The 25,799-nt window shown below is 46.3% G+C and overlaps 1 protein-coding gene across 1 annotated transcript in view; it reads left to right on the top strand.

Annotated features, from left to right (window-relative positions):
• KSR2 (kinase suppressor of ras 2) overlaps nucleotides 1–25,799 on the top strand; it is a 506,187-nt gene that overhangs the window by 93,904 nt on the left and 386,484 nt on the right. Inside the window, exons 2-3 of the mRNA XM_063712264.1 lie at nucleotides 15,101–15,241; nucleotides 19,972–20,122. Coding sequence (XP_063568334.1) covers nucleotides 15,101–15,241; nucleotides 19,972–20,122 — 292 coding nt within the window. The remainder of the gene's footprint in view (nucleotides 1–15,100; nucleotides 15,242–19,971; nucleotides 20,123–25,799) is intronic.

Genomic DNA, 25,799 nt, shown 5'->3' with positions numbered 1-25,799 from the left:
AGCCCTGTTCCATTACTGAGCCTCAGTTTTCTCGTGTGTAAAATGGGCTGAGAGCCAAGCCCCTTCCCTTGGCGCTGCTGCGAGGTTTACACCAGGGATGGTTCTTGCAAGGGCCTGGTCCCTAGCAGGGCCCCACGGTGTCCTGCATTCCCTCCCAGCTTTCATGGACTTCGCTTTCGTTCTTAAAAAAAGAAAAAAAATAGCACCGAAGGGGTGAGGATTTGGAGCTCTGTCAAACCCAACGGCCAGGACGTTCCCGGAGGTCTCTGGGTTCGATTTGGGTTTAGATTCGGAGTGAAAAGTTCCCCATTTCACATTAGGGATTTCAGACACAATTATTTTTAGCTCTGTCACATGTCTTGACTTTTTGATTTTTTTTGTTTGTTTGTTTATGCTGCTAAATTTACCGCCATGCTAATACAGAGTACAGTAATAAGGCGCTGCGGATGCTCGGATGGGCCAAGGCCTGAAAAATTTTCCATCTGTCGTGGAAGGTGCCAGGCTGCCCCCTGGTGTGGAGATGGAAAATTACACCTTCGGGCTCCAGCTCTGTCGGATTTCCGCAACCTGGGATCCCTCTAACCCCCAGGCCCAGGGGACCTTATTCTACACCTGGGCAGTGCAGAGTCAGACGGTGGGCTCGGCTTAGATGTGCTATTTCCAAAAGTCCTGTGTTTCTTTATTTGAAGATGGAAACTTTGGGTTTTTTTTTTCTTCTTCTTCAGTTTGGCTCTGCATGGACTTGAATTGAGGTCGACCTAAAAATCAATTAGGCCGCCTGGCAGGGTGAAGCCATACAAAGGCCCTTTTCTAATTGTGCTTCTCAACGGTTGATGGTCTGTTTCAACAGAGAATTGTGAAGAGAGCACAGTACTGGGAACTAGAGGTCCTGAGTTCAAATCACAATCCCGATGCTGCTTTATCTGTGTGATCACGGGCACGATTCCAGCAATTCCAAGGCCTGGTTTCCCCATCTGTGGAATGATATTCACAATCGGGCCAGGTACAGTGGCTCATGCCTGCAATTCCAGCACTTTAGGAGACCAAGGCAGGAGGACTGCTTGAGGTCAGGAGTTTGAGGCCAGCCTGGGCAACATAGCAAGACTCTACCTTTACAAAAAATGAAAAAAATTAGCTGGGTGTGGTGACACACGCTTGTAGTCCTAGCTACTTGGGAAGCTGAGGTGGGAGGATCGCTTGAGTTCAGGAGGTTGATGCTGCAGTGAGCTATGATTGTGTCACTGCACTCCAGCCTGGACAACAGAGCAAGACCCTGTCTCAAAACAAGTTAAAGAAAAATCTAACACTCAATTCAGCATTGTCATGATACTCAAGGAACCATTCTGGAAAGTAATTTATGTAGAGATGTTGGTAGATTAAGATGAATACCTGAAATTCCCCGAGTAGAAGGGTCAGTGCCTTTCCCGCCTTCTGCGGTAAAGAATCAGCTTTATCTTTTCTGACATTTTGCAGCCAATACTTTTGTGAAATAGAATAAAGATGATTTATGAGGGAAATGAAATGGAAAAAAACCCAAAGAACATTCAATGCTCACTTTGAAAAAATTAGATGGAACAGACATAAGATTACTCCATCAAATAGCTGTAAAAGTATCTAAATGCTCTCTCTTGATTTCTATGCTTATCCAAAGGTACAGAAAAGGCACCTGCCTTCAGGTCCCACCTGAAATAGCCCACCTTAAAGGCAGGGGTGGTGTGTAGTTGATTTTTGTATCCCTTGTTGTCTGTATTTTGAAAGCACCTTGGCCAGGCGCCGTGGTTCATGCCTGTAATCCCAGCACCTTGGGAGGCCAAGGCAGGCAGATCACTTGAGGTCAGGAGTTCGAGACCAGTCTGGCCAACATGGTGAAACCCCATCTCTACTAAAAATACAAAAATTAGCCGGGCGTGGTGGCACGCACCTGTAATCTTAGCTACCGGGGAGGCTAAGGCACGAGAATCACTTGAACCCGGGAGGTGGAGGTTGCAGTGAGCCGAGGTCATGCCATTGCACTCCATCCTGGGCAACAGAATGAGACTCCATCTCAAAAAAAAAAAAAAAAAAAAAAAAAAAGCACCACGAACATCTTTAAATGAATGAATGAGGCCTTGCTTCTCTTAGAATAAACATGGAGCTCCCATTATTATTATCCTATGATATGGAACATGACTTTTTTTTTTTTTTTTTGAGACAGAATCTCGCTCTGGTGCCCAAGCTGGAGTGTAGTGGCGCATCTCGGCTCACTGCAACCTCTGCCTCCCGGGTTCAAGCAATTCTCCTGTCTTAGCCTCTGGAGTAGCTGGGATTACAGGCATACGTCACCATGCCCTGTTAATTTTTGTATTTTTAGTAGAGATGGGGTTTCACCGTGTGGGCCAGGCTGGTCTCAAACTCCTGACCTCAGGTGATCTGCTTGCCTTGGCCTCCCAAACTGATGCGATTACAGGCATGAGCCACTGTACCTGGCGGGCACATGGCTTTTTAAAAGGCATCTCTCTTGACTTGACATCCTCAATGCCCGCACTGAACCCTGGCCGCCCTTCTGTTCCGGTTCCTGCCATATGGCTTTGTGATTTGCATTTGCACATCTGTCTTCCCTGCCCACTGGGAGCCCCTTCAGGCCTGGACAAGTGCTGAATGCTTTGGAAGCTGCTTGGAAAATGAGCCTGTTGTACAAATGAGCCCACAGCCCTTGGAGAGGGGACTGATTGTTGAGGGTGTTGAACCCTGGCTTCTAGAATGGGTTTTCTGCCCTGTGTTTATTGCCCAAGGACCCAGATCCTTTGGCTTGACTGAGAAACTACTTTCATTACGCAATCGTTCAGACAGTAGAGGGATGTTTCTCATGCTTGCCTGATCCTTGTAACCATTGGAGTCCTCGGTGTTTTCACAGATTCCTGGGCTGTCTCCAGATTCACTGAGTCAGAATTTCTAAGAGACGGGCCTAGAAATTTGATTTTTTTTTTTTTTTGGAGACAGGGTCTTGCTCTATTGTCCCTGTGGGACTGCCGTGGTGTGATTCATGGTTCACTGCAGCCTCGAACTCCTGGGCTCAAGGGATCCTCTCGCCTCAACCTCCCCAGTAGCTGGGACTACAGGTGCACAGCACCATGCCTGACTGATTTTTAATTTTTGGTGGAGATGGAGGTCTTGCTATGTTGCCCAGGCTGGTCTTGAACTCCTGGCCTTAAGCGATCCTCCAGCCTCAGCCTCACGAGTAGCAATGTTTGATTTTTAACAGACATCTTCAGATGAAGCTTATGATTGGAAACTGAGGAAAGAGGGAAATAATGTGAAATTATCTAGTACCTTGGGCGAGCTGCTTAAACCCTGTGGCTGTCTGTTTTCGCATTTGTAAATAAGATGGGGTTATTATTGAGGCTATTGTGATGATTCAGTGAAATAATGTATCAAGTATGTAGCAGAATGCCTGGCATATTTATTTAATGCCTGTCATACTTATTTAATGAGATGGCTGACATTAAGGATGGCCTGTGTGTCTTTATGATTGGCAAATGTCTGATTTTCATGTGATTTGTAACTTACTATCATATAGGTAATTCAGGCGTATAGAAAAATAAATGGGGAATAGTGGCTTGTGCCTGTAATCCCAGCTACTCAGAAGGCTGAGGCGAAAGGATTGCTTGAAGCCAGGAGTTTGAGACCAGCCTGGGCAACATAGCAAGACCTCCTGTCTTAAAAAAAAAATCCGTATCTTATAGAAAAATTATAAGATATAGAAGGACAGAAATAAAATAAATTTCACCTATCATAACCCAGAGATGCAGTTGCCAGCCTTTTTTCTCTTTTCTCTCTCTCTGTGTGTGCAAATATATATATATATATATGTATAAATGCATTTTGCATTTAGAAACTAGGGTTATACTATACCTTTTGTTTTGGCTGCTATGTGGTTTCATCTGATTTTTTTTTTTTTTTTTTTTTTGAGACAGGGTCTCACTCTGTCGCCCAGGCTGGAGTGCAGTGGCACGATCTCGGTTTCCTGGTTTACTGCAACCTCCGCCTCCTGAGTTCAAACAATTCTCGTGCCTCAGCCTCCTGAGTAAATGGGATTACAGGTGTATGCCACCATACCCGGCTATTTTTTGTATTTTTAGTAGTGATGGGGTTTCACCATGTTGTCCAGGCTGCTCTTGAACTCCTGACGTCAAGTGATCCTCCTGCCTCGGCCTCCCAAAGTGCTGAGACTACAGGTGTGAGCCATCGCGCTTGGCCTGGCATGACGTTCCTTGTGTGTTAACTAATAAGAGTTTGTTAGACTTGAGTTCAAATCCCAGTTTATCCACTTAGTATCTTGATGACCTTGGGCAAGTTATTTGACATTTCTAGGTCTCAATTTCTTCCTTTGTACAGTGGGGACAGTGATTGGACCCATATCACATTCCTCCAGTGTTGTGGAAAATTAAAGAAGGTAATTCATAAAACATGCTCATTATAGCATTTGGTTCGAAGCATATCCCTGTTAACTGACAGCTACAGTTATTCTGCAACATTAATCCTGGAAAACCAGGAGAAAGAGCTGCTCTTTCCCAGGATCCCTGTTTGGGAAGCACTGCTCGATCTCTGCCCAGCACAGCTTCACACTCTGTGCAGTTTTCTGGGTTTTTCCCTGCTCGGCTGAGTACACTCTTGTCCCCCAAGATGATTCTCATTCCCTTTTGCCTCAAGGGCAAGGCCGGAACTGAGGCCACTGTCCCCACTTGTCTCCTTCACTTCATCTACTTCCTAAACTCACTCCTCCCATTTCTAATGTATCATAATTGGAGTACCCCTTGGTTCTAGCTCCTTGGCAAGTGCAGGATCTCAGTCTCTTGGTGACCTGGGAAACAGCTCCCCAGAATCCACATCCCCCTTCAACAAGTAGGACATGGGTGTATGGGGTATCTACTGCACAGATAATTTTTTTTTCTTTTTTTCTTTTCTTTTTTTTTTTTTGAGACAGTGTCTCACTCTGTCTTGGCCAGGCTGGAGTACAGTGGTGCGATCTCGGCTCACTGCAGCCTCTGCCTCCAAGTCCAAGCGATTCTCCTGTCTCAGCCTCCCAAGTAGCTGGGACTACAGGCATGTTCCACCACACCTGGTTAATTTTGTATTTTTAGTAGAGATGGGGTTTCACCATGTTGGCCAGGCTGGTCTCGAACTCCTAACCTCAGGTGATCCACCCGCCTCTGTCTCCCAAAGTGTTGAGATTAAAGGTGTGAGCCACCACGTCTGGCTGAGAATATCTTATGTAATGCCCCAGCAGACCTGCGAGGAAAGGTGGAATACACCTGTTTTACAGATGAGAAAGTGGAGGCTCAGAGAGCTGAAGTGACTTGCCCAAACCTCAGAACTAGAATTCGGGAATTCACTTAGAAGGCTTCCTAAGATGAATAAGGCCCTCTCTCTGCCCCTGAGGGGTTGATGCCCAACTTTTGCACTTCCAGGTCAGTGGGAAGGAGCCGTGAACAGCTCCTAGCGTAGTGTCCTGGTAAAGAGACAGAGCTTTGGGATCACACCCTGGTGCTCCCACTTCAGTAGCTCTGTGGATCTCAGCAAATGATTTAGCCTGTTGAAGTTTCAGTCTTCCTGTTTGTAGAATGGGCTGAAAGTACCAGCCTTACAGCTAGCATTGTCGCATGGATTAAAAGGAACAAACACATTCACAGCACTTGGCTCACGATGCCAGGCATACTGTAAACGTTTAGTACATGGCAGCTGTGATGGTGGCTGTTATTCCTGAAAACGCTTTATTGTCATTGACAAAGACGTCCCAGCAGACATCACAGAACTGCTCACATCATGGGCTTTTCACCCAGGTATCAAAGGAATCTTTCATGCAGAAGATTAAAAAGAACGAGGCAGATCTGTATGAACTAACGTGGAAAGACCCTCAGGGCTTACTACTAAGTGAAAAAAGCAAGTGCACAAAAGGGCATGCTGTATGATACCATTTATGTGAGAGGAAAAAAGAAATCGTACACATAAAGCCACATTGCAGAGTTTCAACAGATATGTATATATTTGTGAAAATTCACAGATCAACATCTGGAAAGATGGGCACCTAACTAGTCTCAGTGATTACCCGCTCTACCTCAAGGGATGGGGATCTGCATTCATGGGAGCGGTCAAAGGGAGCTCTGGCCTTATCTGAAATGCTCAAACTTTCTTTCTTTCTTTTTTTGAGGTGGAGTCTTGCTCTGTCGCCCAGGCTGGAGTGCAGTGGCGTGATCTCTGCTCACTGCAACCTCCGTCTCCTGGGTTCAAGCAATTGTCCTACCTCAGGCTCCTGAGTAGCTGGGATTATAGGCGCCCGCCACACACCCGTCTAATTTTTGCATTTTTAGTAGAGTTGGGGTTTCACCATGTTGGTCAGGCTGGTCTCAAACTCCTGACTTCAGGTGATCTGCCCACCTCGGCCTCCCAAAGTGCTGGGATTACAGGTGTGAGCCACTGCACCCGGCCTGAAATGTTCTAACTTTCTTACAAGGAAAATATATGCGGCCGGGCATGGTGGCCCACTCTTGTAACCCCAGCACTTTGGGAGGCCGAAGTGGGAGGACCACCTGAGGTTGGGAGTTCGAGACCAACCTGGCCAACGTGGCACAAAACCCCGTCTCTAGTGAAAATCCAAAAATTAGTTGAGTGTGGTGGTGCGCACCTGTAGTCCCACCTACTCGGGAGGCTGAGGCAGGAGAATCGCTTGAACCTTGGAGGCAGAGATTGCAGTGAGCTGAGATCAAGCCACTGCAGTCCAGCCTGGGTGACAGAGTGAGACTCTGTCTCAAAAAAAAAAAAAAAAGAAAAGAAAAGAAAAGAAAATATATGCATGCATTTATTAAATAATTAAAGTAAATTAAAATGAGGTTATCCTTTCTGTAACTTTGGAGTGTTTGAATTAGACTGGGTTTGAATCTTGGCTCTGCACTTACTAGCTGTGTGATTGTGAGCAAATGACTTAACTTCTCTGTGCCTAGTTTCTTGTTTGGTACAATGTAGATGTTAATAGGACCTAGTTCCTGGGAATGTAAGGATATATTGAAATAATGCATGTGTGACCTTCAGCATGGGCCTAGCACATGGGGGAAGTGCTCAGTAATGGTACTTTTATTTTTATTGTTTTTTCTTTTTAATTTTTTTTTTTCTGAGACAGATTCTCGCTGTGTTGCCCTGGCTGGAGTGCAGTGGCGTGATCTCGGCTCACTGCAAACTGCACCTTCTGGGTTCAAAAGATTCCTGCCTCAACCTCCTGAGTAGCTGGGACTACAGGCGTGCACCACCATGCCTGACTAATTTTTGTATTTTTGGTAGAGACAGGGTTTCACTATGTTGACCAGGCTAGTCTCGAACTCCTGACCTCAGGTGATCCACCCACCTTGGCCTCCCAAAGTGCTGGGATTACAGGCATGAGCCACCGTGCCTGGCCGTATTTTTATTGTTACATTTATTTCATTTACTCTTCCAAATCTAGCAAGGACACCTTAACCCTTTAAGGGATCTAGTGTCTTCTTTGTCAGTTATAATGCAAGAAAAATTCTGAATAATTCTGTAATACAGTGTGTATAAATAAAGTCCCAAGAAAGAATTTATAAGGTCCTGCTGGAGCAGGTGGCATTTGAGGTGGGCTTTGGAGAAAAATTCAGATTTTCATGCGTTGAGGTGGTGGTGTATCAGTTAGCTATGGGTCCCCATAATGCTGCATAACAAACACAAAACCCCAGTGGCACATAACATAAGCATTTATTGGCCATGCCTCTGGGATCAGCAGTAGATTGGTGGCTCATCTGATCTGGGATGGCCTCACTTATAACCAATAGCCAGGCAAGAGTTGGCTGTCAACTGAGCTAGGATGGTTTTGGCTGGGATGTCTGGGAAAACTTGACTCTACACCATGTAGTCTCTTATCCTTCAGCTGACTAGCCTGGTCACATTCTCATGAAGATGACAGGGGTCCAAGCCAGCAAGTAGAAGCACACAGGCCTCCTTCTATTGGTTGAGGCAAGTCACATGGCCAGCGTCATTGAAAAGGCGTGGATACAGACTGCACCTCTTTGGTGAATTAACTGCAAAATGACATTGAAAAGGGTATGGACACAGGAGGGGTGTAAAGGATTCAGGTCATTTTTATAGCCTTCCTCAGGTGGGTATGGAAAGGACTTCCAGGTAGGAGGAATCAGAGAGGTGACATTTGGGGTCCTGCATGTGTTTAGGGAATTTCCGCCCCCCTTTTTTTTTTTAAATACAAGTTCTCACTTTGTTGCCGAGGCTGTAGTGCAGTGGCATGAACACAGCTCACTGCAGCTTCGACCTCCCAGGCTCAAGCCATCCTCCCACCTCAGCCTCCTGAGTATCTGGGACCACAGGCGCACAACACCATGCCTGGATCATTTTTGTATTTTTAGAAGAGACAGGGTCTTACCATGTTGGCCAGGCTGGTCTCGAACTCATGAGCTCAAGCGATTCTCCCACCTTGGCCTCCTAAGGTGCTGGGATTGCAGGTTTGAGCCACTGTGCCTGGCCCTGTTTAGGGAATTACATGGAAATGAATGAGGCAAGGAAGGAGAAATGGAGTAGGGTTAAGCCCCAAGTAATAGTTTAAGGAGTCAGAACTTTATTTTGTATTACAGTGTTTCTCCAAATGCATCAGTTTGATACCACCATCATACTTTTTGCCATATCTGTGTATTTTCTTTAAATCAACTCAATTAAAAAAATTTTTTTTTGAGACTGAGTATTGCTCTTGTTGCCCAGGCTGGAGTGCAATGGCACGATCTCGGCTCACTGCAACCTCCACCTCCTGGGTTCAAGCGATTCTCATGCCTCAGCCTCCCGAGTAGCTGAGATTACAGGCATGCGCCACCACGCCCGGCTAGTTTTGTATTTTTAGTAGAGATGGGGTTTCTCCATGTTGGTCAGGCTGGTCTCAAACTCCCGACCTCAGGTGGTCCACCAGCCTCGGCCTCCGAACGTGCTGGGATTATAGGCGTGAGCCACTGTGTCCAGCCGAATCAACCCAATTTTTTAACATACATGTATTTAAAAATTAAACCATGTGTAACTATTGTAATGGAAAACTATTATCACTTGGCATAAATGGAAGGCAATGAAGAAAATAAATACAATGTAAACACAAGTGTCACGAAATTGTGTTGCATATTGTTATCTGCCGAAGGCTCTGAGACTGTGTCCTGTGCTCTGTTATAAAGAGAGCAGTGGCTCATGCCTATAATCCCAGCACTTTGGGAGGCTGAGGCAGGAGGAGTGCTAGAATCCAGGAGTTAGAGACCAGCCTGGGCAACCAAGTAAAGCCCGTCTCTACAAAAAATAAAAAAAGGCGTGGTGTGGTGGCCCATGCCAAGCATGGTGGCACATACCTGTTGTCCCAGCTACATGAGAAGCTGAGGTGGGAGGATGGCTTGAGCCCAGGAGGTCGAGACTACAGTGAGCCATGATCGTGCCACTGTACTCTATCCTGGGTGACAGAGTGAGAACTTGTTTCAAAAAAAAAAAGAAAAAAGAGAGAGATTAGCAAGTGTTACAGAGGTTAGAGAGTTGTTAAAGGTATAGTATCATTCAACAGAGACTGTCTCCTTGATATAGTCAGATGGCTGGAGAAAAAGAAGGTGCTCGCTATGCTACATGATACGATGTTATTTAACACTATGCCTGGGTACCACCTCTCAAGTTATCAGTGATACTTACAGTTGGGAAACACTACTATTCTCCAGCAGATGTTTGCATAAGGTAGTACCATGGTTCCCCTGGTCCTGCCATTTAACTTCTGGTCTTAGCCTAGTTTTTCAATTTTCTGTGACTTTTTGTAAAGGTACAAGGCATGACATCACTGGCTTCCAAGTTGATATTACCTCTTTTGTTTAAGAAATTGAGGCTGGGCATGGTGGCTCACACCTGTAGTTCCAGCACCTAGGGAGGCTGAAGTGAATGGATTAGTTGAGCCCAGGAGCTCAAGACCAGCCTGGGTAACATGGTGAGACCCTGTCTCAGAAAAGAAAAGAAAAGAAATTGATAAAGCATGGTCATTTATTATTATTTTTTAAAGAGACCAGATCCTTATTTCTTTTGCAATATTTGAAATACAACACAGGCATACATAGATATACAATAATGAACAGTAAAACATCATTTATTCAGAAGAAAAGACTGAGGAAAACCACTTGGTAAAAAGCCCGATTTGCGGATTTTGCCAATGATGTAAGTTTATATATCTTTAATGTAATTTCTATAAATAGGATGGATTAAATTAAACCCTACTAATTTCAAAATCAGAACTTAAATTACGAAGCAGGAAGACACAGTTTTCTATCCGATTAAAAGTACATTCTCTTGCAGTATAACTGTAACCTGTACTTTAAACAAACTAGGTAAATGATATATTTGGCTTTTAAAGAATATTTAGTAATTTAAACCTGCTTAGTTTTTTATTTTTTAAATTAATTAATTAATTATTATTATTATTTTTTGAGATGGAGTCTCGCTCTGTCACCCAGGTCCCTTATCTAGGATGAATGCAGTGTCTTTGCAGACAGATGGTCAGACTGGGGTGGTCAGGGCTTCATTCTTGCTTTTGGTGTCTTTCAAAGGTCCATGTTCTGGTTCCAGTTGTGATCCCTCAAGATTCAAATGTTGAAATCCTAATCCTCAGTGTCTCAGAATATGACCTTATCTGGAAATAGGGTTGTTGGAGATGGAATTAGTTTAGATGAGTTCATATTAGTCCAATACGGCTGGTGTCCTTGTAAAAAGGGAAAATTTGGACACAGTCACACATACAAGGAGAATGCTTTGTGAAGATTGAAGTTTGGCTGCCACAAGCCATGGGATTCTCAGAAGCGAGGAGAGGGGCCTGTAGCAGGGCCTTCCGCAGTGCCTTCACGGGGAGCATGGCCTCACCAACACCTTGATTTCAAATTTCTAGCCTCCAGAACTGTGAAACTGGAAATGTTTCCTGTTCGAACCATCCAACTTGTGGTAGTTTGTTACAGCAGTCCTTGTAAACTAATGTAGCCCAGAACTCACCTTTTGGAGTAAATCTCAGTCCCTTCAGTGGACAATCTAGGTTATATATATATATGTGTGTGTGTGCAATGCATGTATGTATACATATACACACATTTACATCAACGTTAATTTTTATATCTATATGTATGGGGTAACTCTTCCCAAACCAATACCACAGGATTTAGTCTAGCTTTTCCCATCCCACATCCATGTCACTCTTCTCAGACAGGAAGAAAAATAATGCTCAATAGATTTGTTTATTTGCTCAGTTTTCTGTATTTACCTAATCTCCCCACTTCATTGGGCCATTGCTATTTCTGGATGCTCTTCTTGGATGGTCGTCTCATGGGCCCTGACCTCTGCTGGGGCTGCCTTTCCTCAGCCCCTCCCCTCTCCTCCAGGTAGAGTTGAACCACTTGCCCGGGTAAGTGCACAGGTGTGGTGGGCTAAATAACAGTCCCCCAATTATTTCCACCTCCTAATTCCCAGAAGTTGTGATTGTGTGACCATACATGGGAAAAAGAACTTTGCAGATGTAAGATAAGGATCTTGAAATGGGGAGATTGCCCTGGGTTGTCTGGTTGGGCCCCAGATCATTGCAAGGGTCTGTATAAGAGGGAAGCAGGAGGGTAAGGGGCAGTAGCAGGAGATGTGGTGATGGAGGAAGTGGAGTAATGTGGGGAAGGGGCCAGAAGCCAAGGCATGAGGGCGGCCTCTGATCACTGAAAAGGGAAGGAAACTGATTCTTGCCTGGAGCCCCTGGAAGGAACCAGCCCTGCTGACATCTTGACTTTAGCCCCATGAGACTGATTTGGGACTTTTGATCTCCAGAAGTGCGAGATCAGTATGTTTGTGTTGTTTTTAGCCACTTAGCATGTGGTTATTCATGACAGCAGCCACAGGAAACCAGTATACCAGGGATGCCAAGACTCCCTCAAGGAGGTGGACTTGATGTTCTTTAATTTCCCTATGAGTCAGGAGGCTTTAGCAACAGAAATCCAGCTCACCGCAGCTTAAGCAAAAGAAGAGAATTTATTGGCACACATCACTGCAGAGTCCAGGGAGATCTGGTTTCTCCGCTCACTGCTAGGGCTCAGATGATGGATGTGGCTGGGAATGTGACTCCATCTCTTGGCTCTGCTGTCTTCTAAATGGGCTTCAGTGTCAGGAGGCTCCCAGATGGCAGCAGGGACGATGGCCCAGGCAGCTCCTGTCTTCCATGACACCACCTGGCAGCTCTGGAGGGTGTGCTATGGCTATATCCTGAGTGCTTGGAAGGGGTCCTGGTGGGGTCTCAGTGTCCCAGCTGGATCCGTGATTGCCCTTGACCCAAGTACAGCTGTTTGGTGGGGCCTGGGTCACGTGCGCACCCTGCAGCTGTGATGGGGTGATACAATGGGAACAGCCTTACATCAGCCAGATGGACTGCGGGCCAAAGAAGGGAGGTTCCTTGAAAGAAAGTTGACATGTTCTTTTCGGTAAAAGGGGGAATGGAAGGCCGGGCGCGGTGGCTCACGCCTGTAATCCCAGCACTTTGGGAGGCCGAGGCGGGCAGATCATGAGGTCAGGAGATCGAGACCATCCTGGCTAACATGGTGAAACCCCATCTCTACTAAAAATACAGAAAATTAACCGGGCGTGGTGGCAGGTGCCTGTAGTCCCAGCTACTCAGGAGGGTGAGGCAGGAGAATGGCGTGAACCCAGGAGGTGGAACTTGCAGTGAGCCGAGTTCGTGCCACTGCACTCCAGCCTGGGTGACACAGCAAGACTCTGTCGCAAAAAAAAAAAAAAAAAAAAGGGGGAATGGAGACCAGATAGCAAAAGCAACAGAAGCCCAGGCTCCAAGTTTTGTTTTGTTTTGTTTTGTCTTGTTTTAAGTGATGGTCTCACTCTGTCAGCTAGCGTTGAGTGCAGTGGTATGATCATGGCTCACTGCAGCCTCCACCTCCTGGGCTCAGGTGATCCTCCCACCTCAGCCTCCTGAGTGAGGATTTTTATTTTATTTTATTTTTGTAGAGACAGGGTTTCACCACATTGCCCAGGCTGGTCTCAAACTCCTGGGCTCAAGCGGTCCTCCCGCCTTGGCCGCCCAGAGTGCTGGGGTTACAGGTGTGAGCCACGGCACCTGGCCCTCCGAATTTTTTGATCCTAGAATTCAGACTTTGTTCTTGATAAATGTTGGTTGACTGTGTTTTGAAATGCCACAGACACCTCCATACCTAATTCTAATTTTGTTTTATTTAATTATCTTTATTAAATACATTTTAAATTACAAAGATGATAATATAGGCCAGGTTTGGTGGCACTCACCTGTAGTCCTAGCTACTTGGGTGGCTGAGGCAGGAGGCTCTCTTGAGCCAGGGAGTTAGAGGCTGCAGTGAGCTATGATTGCACCACTGCACTCCAGCCTGGGCAATGGAACAAGACCTTGTCTCTTTAAAAAAAAAAAAAAAAAAAGATAATAATGTATTATACCTCGGGTAACTACTGAATGCATACAAAAAACTGTATATAAAGAAATTCTTGACCCAAGTTAGAAGCCTGGAGTTTATTCTTCCAAATTGTTTTCTCTGCTCAGACACACAAGTATTGCCTTTCTTTGGTTAATGTTGTGAGATTTTACAAACCCAGAAATAAAAAACTTTCTTTTCTCATGTCGTGGGATCCCTCCAGAAGCCTAGGTTCAGGTCTATCTCATTTTAAAAGAGTAATTTTTGGATGCTTTTGTAGGACTTACAATTCAAACAGCACAAAAGAGTTTAAATAAAATGTTTCCCCCACCCTTTTTCCCCACCCTTCCTCTTCCCTCCCCTAAAGAATTGGGAGTCCTTGGCCGGGAGCGGTGGCTCACGACTGTAATCCCAGCACTTTGGGAGGCCGAAGCGGGCAGATCCCCGGGTCAGGAGATCGAGACCACCCTGGCTAACATGGTGAAACCCCATCTCTACTAAAAATACAAAAAAATCAGCCAGGCGTGGTGGCAGCCGCCTGTAGTCCCAACTACTTGGGAGGCTGAGGCAGGAGAATGGCGTGAACCTGGGAGGCGGAGCTTGCAGTGAGCTGAGATCGCGCCACTGCACTCCAGCCTGGGCGACAGAGTGAGACTCCATCTCAAAAAAAAAAAAAAAAAAAAAGCGAATTGGGAGTCCTTGTGGACAGTGTTTCTATATTTACAAAGATATATACAGGGAAACATTTTCCTTATGAATGGGAGAGTATTTATTTTTATTTATCAGTGTACCCTGGAGACTGCTCTCTGGCAGTACAGAGCCTGCTTCGTGGTTTGATTTTAGAGCTGCGTAAGTTTCTTTGTTGGCTGTAGCGTCCTTTATGTCACGAGTCTCCTACTGATGGACTCTCAGAATGTTTGCAGTCCTTTGCTATTGCAGACAGAACTGTAGAGAAGTAGCCTCTCGTACAGTCATTCTGCACAGGATGGGCATCTGTTGGAGGAGTTCTTGCAAGTGGAATTGTTGGATCAAAGGATGCGTGCAGGCCGGGCGCGGTGGCTCACGCCTGTAATCCCAGCACTTTGGGAGGCTGAGGCGGGCGGATCACCTGGGGTCACGTGTTTGAGGCCAGCCTGGCCAACGTGGTAAAACCCCATCTCTGCTAAAAATACAAAAATTAGCCAGGCGTGGTGGCGCGCGCCTGTAATCCCAGATACTCGGGAGGCTGAGGCTGGAGAATCGCTTGAACTTGGGGGATGGAGGTTGCACTGAGCAGAGATCACGCCATTGCACTCCAGCCTGGGTGAAAGAGCGAAACTCCATCTCAAAACTAAAGAAAACAAAAACAGAAAAAGATGTGTGCAATTGTGAGATCAAAAGGCCCTCCACTGAACTGGTACTAATGTGCGCCGCCTCCCCCAGCCCCAAGCAAGATGCTAGAGCCGCCTGTTTGACCATCTTCACCAATGAGGTGGAAAGATGGGTGCCAAACTGGATCTCACTGTAGCGGAACCAGTCCTTAAAATAGAGTTGGCTGGGTTTAGGGTGGGGGTTCGTAGGGGGTTCTCGCCTCTTTTCCTTGTGCCACTGCCTCTGAGATGTGTCCTCTGTCCTCGTCTGTGTCTCCACAGAGCAAGCTGGTGAAGTACTTCAGCCGGCAGCTGTCCTGCAAAAAGAAGGTGGCCTTGCAGGAGCGCAATGCGGAGCTGGACGGCTTCCCCCAGCTACGGCACTGGTTCCGAATCGTCGATGTGCGCAAGGAAGTCCTGGAGGTGACCTGGGGAGCCCCTGTGTCCCCTGCCCCTTACTGGCCAGCAGCTACCCCCTGTGTTGCTCTTGAGCTGCAGGTTTCTGGCTGTGCCCAGCACAGCCCCTGGCACATAGCAGGCTCTGAATAAAATGTGCCGGATGAAAACATTCAGGATCACTGATGCTGTCTGAATGGGGTCATTGAGAGTGTGCTTCCAGAGTCAGTTAGAACCCTCCAGCTCTGCCACATATTCACAGAGTCACCTTGGCCAAATCACTTCACCTCTTAGTCCAGCGCTGTCCAGTGGAACTTTCTGCTACGATGGAAATATTTTCTATCTGTGCTGCCGGATGTGGTAGCCACTTGTGGTTAGGACATGTGATTAAGATTTTAAATTGTGTTTAACATTAATTAATGGGGCCCATGGCTGCCATATTGAACAATACTTTCTTAGAGCATTAATATTATCATCTGTGAAATGTGCATAATGATTCTCATCTCTTCTTAAATAGCCGACATCATAGAATGAGATGATTTTTATAAAATGTTCAACTCAGCTGGGCACAGTGGCTCATGCCTGTAATCCCAGCACTTTGAGAGGCCAGGGCAGATGGATCGCTTGAGCACGGGAGTTTGGGACCAGCCTGGGCAACGTGGCGAAACCCATCTCTACAAAAAATACAAAAATTAGCTGGGTGTGGTGGTGCATGCCTGTGGTCCTAGCTACTTGGGAGGCTGAGGGAGGAGGATCACCTGAGCCCAGGAGGTTGAGGTGACAGTGAGCTATGATCATGCCTCTACACTCCAGCCTGGGTGACAGAGTGAGACCCTGTCTCAAAAAAAAAAAAAAAAAAAAAAAAAAAAAAGGGCCAGGTGCGGTGGCTCACGCCTGTAATCCCAGCACTTTGCGCAGATCACTTGAGATCAGGAGTTTGAGGCCAGCCTGGCCAACATGGCGAAACCCCATCTCTACTAAAAGTACAAAAATTAGCCGGGCATGGTGGTGCACTCCTGCAGTCCCAGCTACTCGGGAGGCTGAGGCAGGAGAATAGCTTGAACCTGTGAGGCGGACGTTACAATGAACTGAGATCGCACCACTGCACTCCAGCCTGGGTGCAGAGAAAGACTCTGTCTCAAAAAAAAAAAAAAAAAAAGTTCAGTTCATATTCTGGCACCAAATAGCACTCAGTAGCACTCAGTAGATGCCAGCCTGTTACTGTTGTGAGCATCTGACATCTTATGTCCGCTCTCAAAGATTAGACCACGTTCTTAACATCTTGAGGATCGTGAGATTTTCTTACCCCCTGGGATCCCAGAGACCAACTCATTTGCAGTGACAGGGCCAAGCCAAACCTAATAAAACCAGCGGACATCACTGCATCTTTCATGCCAGGCATTGTGCTAAAGGTTTTGCACTTAGGATCTCAACTGCTGAGACTGTCCAGCCTCCTCACAATGACCTTTTGAGTAGGTGTGACTGTTATCCCCCTTGTACAGAGCAGGAAACTGAGGCTCAGAGCTAAGTGACTAGTCTAGCTGGTAACTGGATGGGGCTAGCAGGATGTTCAGCTCAGATGGACAGCAAAGCTTTAGGTTGGAAGCACTGTGCATTAGCCTTGTTTTCCTGTTGCCTGGGCCCCCCAGAGCTGGGCAGAAGAGGAGCTTGCCTCCCTGCTGGTGAAACCAAGAGTCCTCTCTCAAGGCGTTCCCTGCTTCCTACTTGAAGAGGCTTCCTGTCTTTTTTAGACCTTGTCCTCAGGGACAAGAATCTCATCCAGCCCCACCAGATCTAAGAATCCCAAGTTAGATGCAGCATCACCCTGCTCCATTCCTCCAGGCCCCCACCCCACCCCATCTTGCATATGCATATCAGACCATGCGCAATCCCATATTTCCTTATTTCCAGCATAGCCAGAGAGCCCAGATGAGTTTCTTGCAAATATCCGTAGAATGAATGGTCCTGTATAAGGACAGACAGTGCTGTATTTGCATGGCTCAGGGCATTTTTTTGGGAGGCTTCAGGATCATTTATTTATCAAGTGCCACTTGTGGGGGCAAATAAGGCAGAAACGATTCTAGACCAGGGGTTGAAAACTGGTGGCCCTCAAGCTGGTTCTGATATGCAGACATGTTGTTGTTGTTGTTGTTTGGTTAATATGATGTCAGGACATTTATTTTGAGCCGATACTTAAAAACCAAAAGAGTCTGCCTAAAAAACCCAGATCTCTGGCTTCACTTACAAAATCAGAAATGTTGACCATGCTGAACTGAGCTCCTGTCTGGCAGCGATTTGCTCATTTACATTTACCTGGCCTGCAGGTACCTGAGTTTTGGCTCTTGCCTTAGTCAGTGAGCATCTTGAGTCCAGGGACCCAGGGAGTGGGTGGGAGAAGACGTGGGGTTTCAGCTCTTTGTCTGCAGTTCAGGTATGTGTCCACCAGAGGTCCCCTTTCTGTGAAGTGACTGAAGTATGGAGAAAGCTCCAAAGTAAAACAGCTGGGTTTGAATCCTGGCTCCACCAATGACTTGCTGTGTAACCTTAGGCAAGTGGTCTAACCTCTCTGAATTTTACTGTCCTAGTCGTAAGTGGTGATGATAAAAGTGCCTACTTTCAGTAGTCTTTGTGATAATAAAAGGAAATCTATCAAAAACCTTAAAACAGTGTTCCATCGATTTCAGCTATTATTATTATTATTACTATTATTTTATCAAACAGAGGTGTGTCTGCCCTTTTGGCCCAGGTTTGTTAAGGGTTTCTCCATTTTTGATGTTATAAAAATGTTACTTTTATGATTTTTTCTGATCTTAAACTTCAGAGTAAATTGAAATATATACATATGTAAATCATAAGATTAAAATGCACAAGTGAATCCTGAAGCAAAGAGGAGAATCCTTTTATGTTATGAATCACCCCCTTCAAATGTGAGTCATTCTGTACCTTCAGATCCTGGACCGGGTGCAGTGGCTCATGTCCGTAATCTCAACACTTTTGGAAACCGAGGTGGGAGGATTGCTTGAGGCCAGGAATTCGAGACCAGCCTGGGCAACATAGTGAGATCCTATCTCTACAAAAAATTTAAAAATTAGCCAGGCATGTTGGTGCATGCCTGTAGTCCCAGCTACTCAGGAGACTGAGGTGGGAGGGTCGCTTGGACCCAGCAGTTTGAGGCTGCAGTAAGATATGATGGCGCCACTGCACCCCAGCCTGGGTGACAGAGAGAGACCCTGTCTCTATTTAAGAAAAACAACAACCAGAAATAAACAGATCCTTGGTCATCACCTTTCTTAAAGGGGCTCACCAGCAATGTGTCCCTATTTGAGAAAGCCTCTAAGTGACTCCACTATTCTTCTCTCTCTGCCCCCTGCCTGCCCAGGTGAGTTGAAAAGGCACTGATTGGGCCTCGACTTTTGCCCCATAGCTCATGTTTTTGAAGATAATTTTTTGTACTGAAACAGTTTTCCTCTTTCTTGCTATCAGTTTAATGTGGGAGCTGTATCTTGTTGTAATACACAAACATGACCACAAGAGGGTAGATGTATTCTGCAATACTGCCCTAGAATCACCATCCGTAGGCTATTTCACCCTTATTTACTTTCAGAGGCTGAGGTGGGCAGATCACCTGAGGTCAGGAGTTTGAGACCAGCCTGGCCAACATGGTGAAACCCCGTCTCTACTAAAAATACAAAAATTAGCCAGGTGTGGTGGTGGGTGGCTGTAATCCTAGCTACTTAGGAGGCTGAGGCAAGAGAATCGCTTGAACCCGGGAGGCGGATGTTGCAGTGAGCCAAGATCGCGCCATTGCACTCCAGCCTGGGAAACAAGAGCGAGACTGTCTCAAAACAAACAAACAAACAAATAAACAAAAAACAAAAAAAGACAAAAACCCTTAAGTAATAACAACATATGTTAAAATGTTGAGTAGTAAGTGCTATAAAAGAAGACTCACATATACATACAGATACAGATGCATAAATATAGAAGCTTGACAAGTTTTGAGGTGTGTCCATATGATGGTCTAGGGAGACACTGTTTTGGGAACATGGGGTGGCGGTGAAAGTTCACCTGCCCAACATGTTAAGTTGGGAATCCTACCTTTTCTAGGTCCCTTTCCCCCCACTCTACTCTATACTCCAGTGTTTCCGCTTTGCCTTAGGATGCAAAGCCATGCCCCATGGGGCTCAAAAACAAACCTATTTTCATTTCCAGCATGGAGCATGGACTTTCAGCCCCTTTTCCATTAGGGTTTCTGAAGACCAGTGTGAGCCCTAGACCCAGAGAAGAGAGGAAGCAGAGAGAGAGTGGGGCCCAGCCACCAGCACACCTGCCTTGTCCTGTGCGTGCTCTGAGTTTGTGCTGGGATTTTAGATGAGTCCCTGCAGAGTGGGAGGCACTGAGAGCCATGCAAACATGAAAAAATGGGGCCCTGCCTTATAAACGTTCGAGAGACAGGCACAGTGTTGACGCCAGACAGGGTGGTAATTATAATAGCACTAAGCACCTGCGCTACCTTGCCAAGTATGGACACTTAGGATTCCCACTTTACAGATGAATAAAGTGAGGCCCAGAGAGGTCAAGCGACTGGTCAGAGGTTATCTAGATAATAAGTGGCAAACCCGAGATTCGGAGACCCCACTGTCATGCAAAGCGTTTACACTGCGGAGTGTTCTCCTCTAGGCACCACTAGAGGGCAGCGTGGAGGCAGAGATGCTGTTCCTGCCCCACGGTTGACAATCCTCTCTCCCCTCCTCTAGGAAATCTCCCCCGGCCAGCTGAGCCTGGAGGACCTCTTGGAGATGACGGATGAACAGGTGTGCGAGACCGTGGAGAAATATGGAGCCAACCGGGAGGAGTGTGCCCGCCTCAACGCCTCCCTCTCCTGCCTCAGGAATGTCCACATGTCAGGTGAGCAGGCCCTGGGGTCGGGGATGTGGAGACTTGTCCCCAGCACAGCTGCCACGGTCCCTCGGCATCCCGTGCCCGCCACTGCAGGCCAGGACGAGACAGAGTCAACCCTGGGGGGCAAATCCGAAACGCAGGAAGAGGCAGCGTGGACCTGGGATTTGGAGGCCGGAAGACGCCAGCAAGGGCAGCTCTTGGATTTGAACTCTTGCCCCAGGAAGACCTGTTGAGGTTTAGGGTATCTGGTTCTGGATAATTAGGGTCCAGATATGAAAATATTGAGTGTGAATAGGAGACCAAGGTCTTTTTACTTTAGACATGCTGAAGTGGCTTTGCATTTTGGGTCAATGTCTAGCTTCTAATTTTTTTTTTTTTTACAGAAGTAATTTGCATTAATTGTAACATAAACCAGAAAATAGATTAAAAAAAAAAAATCATCCTAAGCCCTACCCTCTAGGTAACTGCTCTTGTCATTTTGGTATAATTTTTCCTGACAAATGGATATATGTATACTTAAAAAAATAGAATTATCCACACATATTGCTTAAACTTTTTTTTTCACCTAATAAAATAACCTCTGTGACTTTTCTATCAGTTTGGGGGCCAAATATATTGTCATCCCTCCTGGATCTTTTCCATTTGTTGCTCAGATACCTGTTTGTCTTTATTAGCAGAACGTCAGATATCATCTTCCCGAGGCTTCCTGCTTCTCTCTAGCCTCATGATTTTTCTGCTAATTCTGGGGCCTTTCTGTCCCAAGGGATCCGCTCTGCACACGCCAGCCGCAGTGTTGGTGGCCATGAGCACGGTTGTTGCAGTTCCCACCACAAGGTGTCACTGTTGAGCATCAGTCTGGCAGAGTCAGGTGGAGGCTCACAGCTGTCCTTGCTTGATTCAACCTGCGCTATTCAACAGGCATTCGTTGAATATTGCGCTAGGCCTGGAGAAGTCTTCTAATCTGAGAGGCTATGGGGTGCCAGCAGGGCTGAGGAAGCAGCGGTGAACAAAACAGAACATACTTGAAACAGGTCATTGGCCCAGTCCTCCATGCGAGCCCTTTTGTGTTTTTTTCGTGCTGGCAGATCCTGATTCAGGTATAGTCAGCATCAAAAGGGACCATGCTGCTGGGCACACTGGCTCACGCCTGAAATCCCAGCACTTTGGGAGGCCAAGGCAGAAGGATCTCTTGAGCTCAGGAATTCCAGACCAGCCTGGGCAACATGGTGAAACCCCGTCTCTACAAAAAATACAAAAAAATGTGCCATGTGTGGTGGCACACGCCTGTAGTCCCAGCTACTCGGGAGGCTGAGGCTGGTGGATCACTTGAGCCCAGGACACTGATTGAGGCTTCAGTGAGCCATGATCACACTGCTGCACTCCAGCCTGGGTGACAGAGCAAGATCCTGTCTTAAAAATAAAGTGGGGGGTGGACCATGCACTGGGGGCTGCCTCATGCATTGAAGGATGTTTGGTTAGAAGCATCCTTGACCTCTGCCCATGAGACACCAGTAACATCCCCCAACTCAAAGTCATGACACATGGAAATATCCCCAGATATTTCAAAATGTTCCCAGGGAGGCAAAATGACTCCTGGCTGATGAGCTGTAAAGGTCATGTTACTCTTTACCTCTAGCACAATGGTGTTGACTCACTGAACATGAGTGTGGCTGACAGGGAGGGGCCTCTCAGTCACTCAGTACATACAAAATCTGCTCCAAAGGTGACTTTCTCTCTTTACCCACAGTGAGAAGCAGATGGCAGTTTTCTCTCTTTAAAAAAAAATTGCAGGCCAGGCATGGTGGCTCACACCTGGAATCCCAGTACTTTGGGAAGCCAAGGTGGGGGAATTGCTTGAACCCAGGAGTTTGAGACCAGCCTGGGCAACATGAGACTCTACCTCTACCAAAAAAAGAAAATTAGCTGGGTGTGGTGGCATGTGCCTGAAGTCCTAGCTACTTGGGAGGCTGAAGTGGGAGGATTGCTTGAGTCCTGGAGGTCAAGGCTGCAGTAAGCTGAGATAGTACCACTGAACTCCAGCCTGGGCCACAGAGTGAGGTCCTGTCTTAAAAAAGAATTGCACCAAATTACAGTGTTATGTCATAAACATCTTCCTTTGTCAATAAATGCATTCACTTCTTATTTTTAATACCTGAATACTAACAATTTATTCAACCAATCTCCTATTTTTGGAAATATCCATATTTTTCCTATCATAAGCAACACTGCTGTGAATACCCCTAAGTGTTATCTTTGGGGACCCCCGTGGCTATTCCTTTACAGTGAATTCATAGGAGAGGGGTCTTGCAGCGAAACATTTGCATATTTTGGCTGGACGCGGTGGCTCAGACCTATAATCCCAGCACTTTAGGGGGCCGAGGCCGGTGGATCACCTGAGGTCAGGAGTTTGAGACCAGCCTGACCAACATAGTGAAACCCCGTCTCTACTAAAAATACAAAAATTTAGCTGGGCTTGGTGGCGCATGCCTGTAATCCCAGCTACTTGGGAGGCTGAGGCAGGAGAATCTCTTGAACCTGGGAGGTGGAGGTTGCAGTGAGCTGAGATCGTGCCACTGCACTGCAGCCTGAGTGACAGTGAGACTCTATCTCAAAAACAACAACAACAGCAACAAAAACCCCATATTTTAAAAATTATGGTGAACATCGTCATATTGCTTTCTGGAAAGTTTGTACCAATTTATGCCTGCACAATGCCTGACAGTGAGTGTTTGAGGTTGGGTTTTTAATTGCTTTTCAGAATTCACATTGTCTCATCCGAGAGGCACTACTGAGTTTGGCAGCGTCCTTAAAAGTAGAGTAAGATTCCAGTTTCCGTGAGAGAGGCATTTATGTCAACCTTATGGGGAAGAATAGTTATTTTTTTGTGACATTCTGGGCTGGGTGAGACCGTGAAAGGTCTTGTACTCTGATTTTTTTTTTTTTTTTTTTGAGACGGAGTCTTACTCTGTCACCCAGGCTGGAGTGCAGTGGTGCGACCTCGGCTCATTGTAACCTCTGCCTCCTGGGATCAAGCAATTCTCCTGCCTCAGCCTCCTGAGTAGCTGGGACTACAGGTGCATGCCACCACGCCCAGCTAGTTTTTTTTGTATTTTAGTAGAGACGAGGTTTCACCACGTTGTCCAGGCTGGTCTTGAACTCCTGAGCTCAGACAATCTGCCTGCCTTGGCCTCCCAGAGTGCTAGGATTACAAGTGTGAGCCATCACACCTGGCCCTGTCCTCTGATCTTTTTCAAAATTTTTTTCATTCAGATGGACAGTACAAGTACAATTTATATTGTGACCCCCTCCCCGCCACACACATAGGTACACATACATGCACACACATAGCTACACATACACATGCACATACACAATTGTAGCATGTTTCATGAAACAATACTCCTCCTTCCTATGCATGATGAAAGAAGATGTTGTAAATTCCTTCCTGTTCTATTCTATATCATTTAGCAGATGCTAGTAATGGCCACTTTCTTTTTTTTTTTTTTTTTTTTTTTTTTGAGATGGAGTCTTTCTGTCACCCAGGCTGCAGTGCAATGGCATGATCTCGGCTCACTGCAACCTCTGCTTCCTGGATTCAAGTGATTCCCTTGCCTCAGCCTCCTGAGTAGCTGGGACTACAGGCATGTGCCACCATGCTGAGCTAATTTTTGTATTTTCAGTAGAGGTGGGGTTTCGCTATGTTGGCTAGGCTGGTCTCAAACTCCTGACCTCAGGTGATCCATCCGGCTCGACCTCCCGAAGTGCCAGGATTACAGGTATGAGCCACCGTGCCTGGCCTGCTACTATTTTTTGTTTTTTGAGACAGGGTCTTGCTTTGTCACCCAGGTTGGAGTACAGTGGTGTGATGTGATCACAGCTCACTGCAGCCTCGACCTTCTGGGCTCAAGCAACTGTCCCACCTTAGCCTCCCCAGTAGCTGGGACTACAGGTGCACACCACTAAATTGTCCCACCTCAGCCTCCCCAGTAGCTGGGACTATAGGTGCATGCCACCACACCTGTCTAATTTTCGTGGAGACTAGGTTTCGCCTTGTCATTGCCCAGTTTGGTCTCGAAATCCTGGGTTCAAGCAGTCCTCCTGCCTCAGCCTCCTAAAGTGCTGGGATCACAGGCATGCGTCCCCATGCTTGGTCAAGCAGCACTTTCATTACACACCTCACTATGGTTTGAACCTACACTGATCTCCCACCTCCACATAGGCCTCCCTCTGGACTCTTCCCAGGCTGCTAAGACTCAGTCTTCTATGTCCTGCCTCAGATGCCAGCCTTAGGGCCACCAGGACCTTGAAAGCAATGACCAAGTGCTCCCTTTTAACCCATTCCTACAGCACTTAGCACTGAAGTCAGCTCAACTCAGACTTCTTAGTAAAGAATTGTGTACCCAGTTCTGATCTTAACAGTGTACTTCACCTATGCTGTTCCTGCAGGTGATGGTGCCGCTTAAAAACATTTTAATCCTTACCTTTTTGTGGGAGTGATTTGTTTTTAAATGACTGCCTCTCTTTTCCACTAGACTGTAAGCTGCAAAAAGGCAGGGATCATACTTGTTTCTGCTCACTGTTTGATTCCCAGGATGAAGATCAATATCTAGCACATAGTAGCGGTTCAATACATATGTATTTTTTTTTTTTTTGAGATGGGGTCTTGCTTTGTTGCCCAGGCTGGAGTATAGTGGCACAATCTTGGCTCACTGCAGCCTCTACCTCCTGGGGTCAAGCGATCCCCCCACTCAGCCTCCTGGGTAGCTAGGACTACAGGCGTGTGCCACCATGCCTGGCAAACTTTTTTGTATTTTTTGTAGAGATAGAGTTTTGTCATGTTGCTCCAGCTGGTATCAAACTCCTGAGCTCAAGCAATCCATGAAAACTTACCAGTGGCTTAAAGAACACAGTCTTCCTCATGGATTGCAAAACATCCCAGGGTTTGGCTCCTACTTGAAGTCCTACCATTCACATTTTCCCTTCAAGCCCTAAATATCTGCTAAATTCATGAATTACTTAGAGTTTTCTAGATGAGGCTTGGATTTCACATCTTGGTACTCACATCCCTCTGCCTAGAATTTTCTTTCCTTTTGTCCTTCTGGTGAATCCCTGCTCTTCCCCAGGCCCAGTGCAAAGCCTGGTTCTCTATGAGGCCTTTCCTGGGCTCTGCAAACTGAGCTGACCGCTTGCCCTTGGCTACCGGAACAGCAGATAACTTCAGTGACCACCAGGTCTACACCGCTGAGCCCCTCCCTACCTCTGAAAAGCTGTGTGATGTGCTTGCTATTAATGTCCACCAGGGGGAACCAGTGAGCCATCCTCAAAGTATCCTTCATGTTTAGAATTCCCTTCTTCCCTCAAAAATAATAATTGGTTCCTTGAAGCTTCTAACCATCTTGGGAGTTGGATGGCTTCCCTTTACTCTAACTAAAAATGTTATCCCAGACTGAGGAATAAACTAGTATCTTTCCCATCATACTCTTACTTCTTGAGGGTGATATTGTATTCATCTTAATAGCCCTAGCTCAACCCAGAGCTGGCGTTTCCTACAGTGATGAAATCAGGTTTTTAAAATTCTGGCCCAAAGTGAGGGCTGGATGCATGTTTGTTAAATGACAGAAGACAAGTTGTATTGAGGAACTCATATGGAAACCAAGGATATGGCAGCAAGGCTGCTTTGTGC

The sequence above is a fragment of the Pongo abelii genome, chromosome 10 (assembly GCF_028885655.2).
Source record: "Pongo abelii isolate AG06213 chromosome 10, NHGRI_mPonAbe1-v2.0_pri, whole genome shotgun sequence".
NCBI classification, from domain to species: Eukaryota; Metazoa; Chordata; class Mammalia; order Primates; family Hominidae; genus Pongo; species Pongo abelii.
The sequence above is the reverse complement of the archived record's forward strand: the minus strand, read 5'-3'. Positions and strand labels throughout refer to the sequence as shown.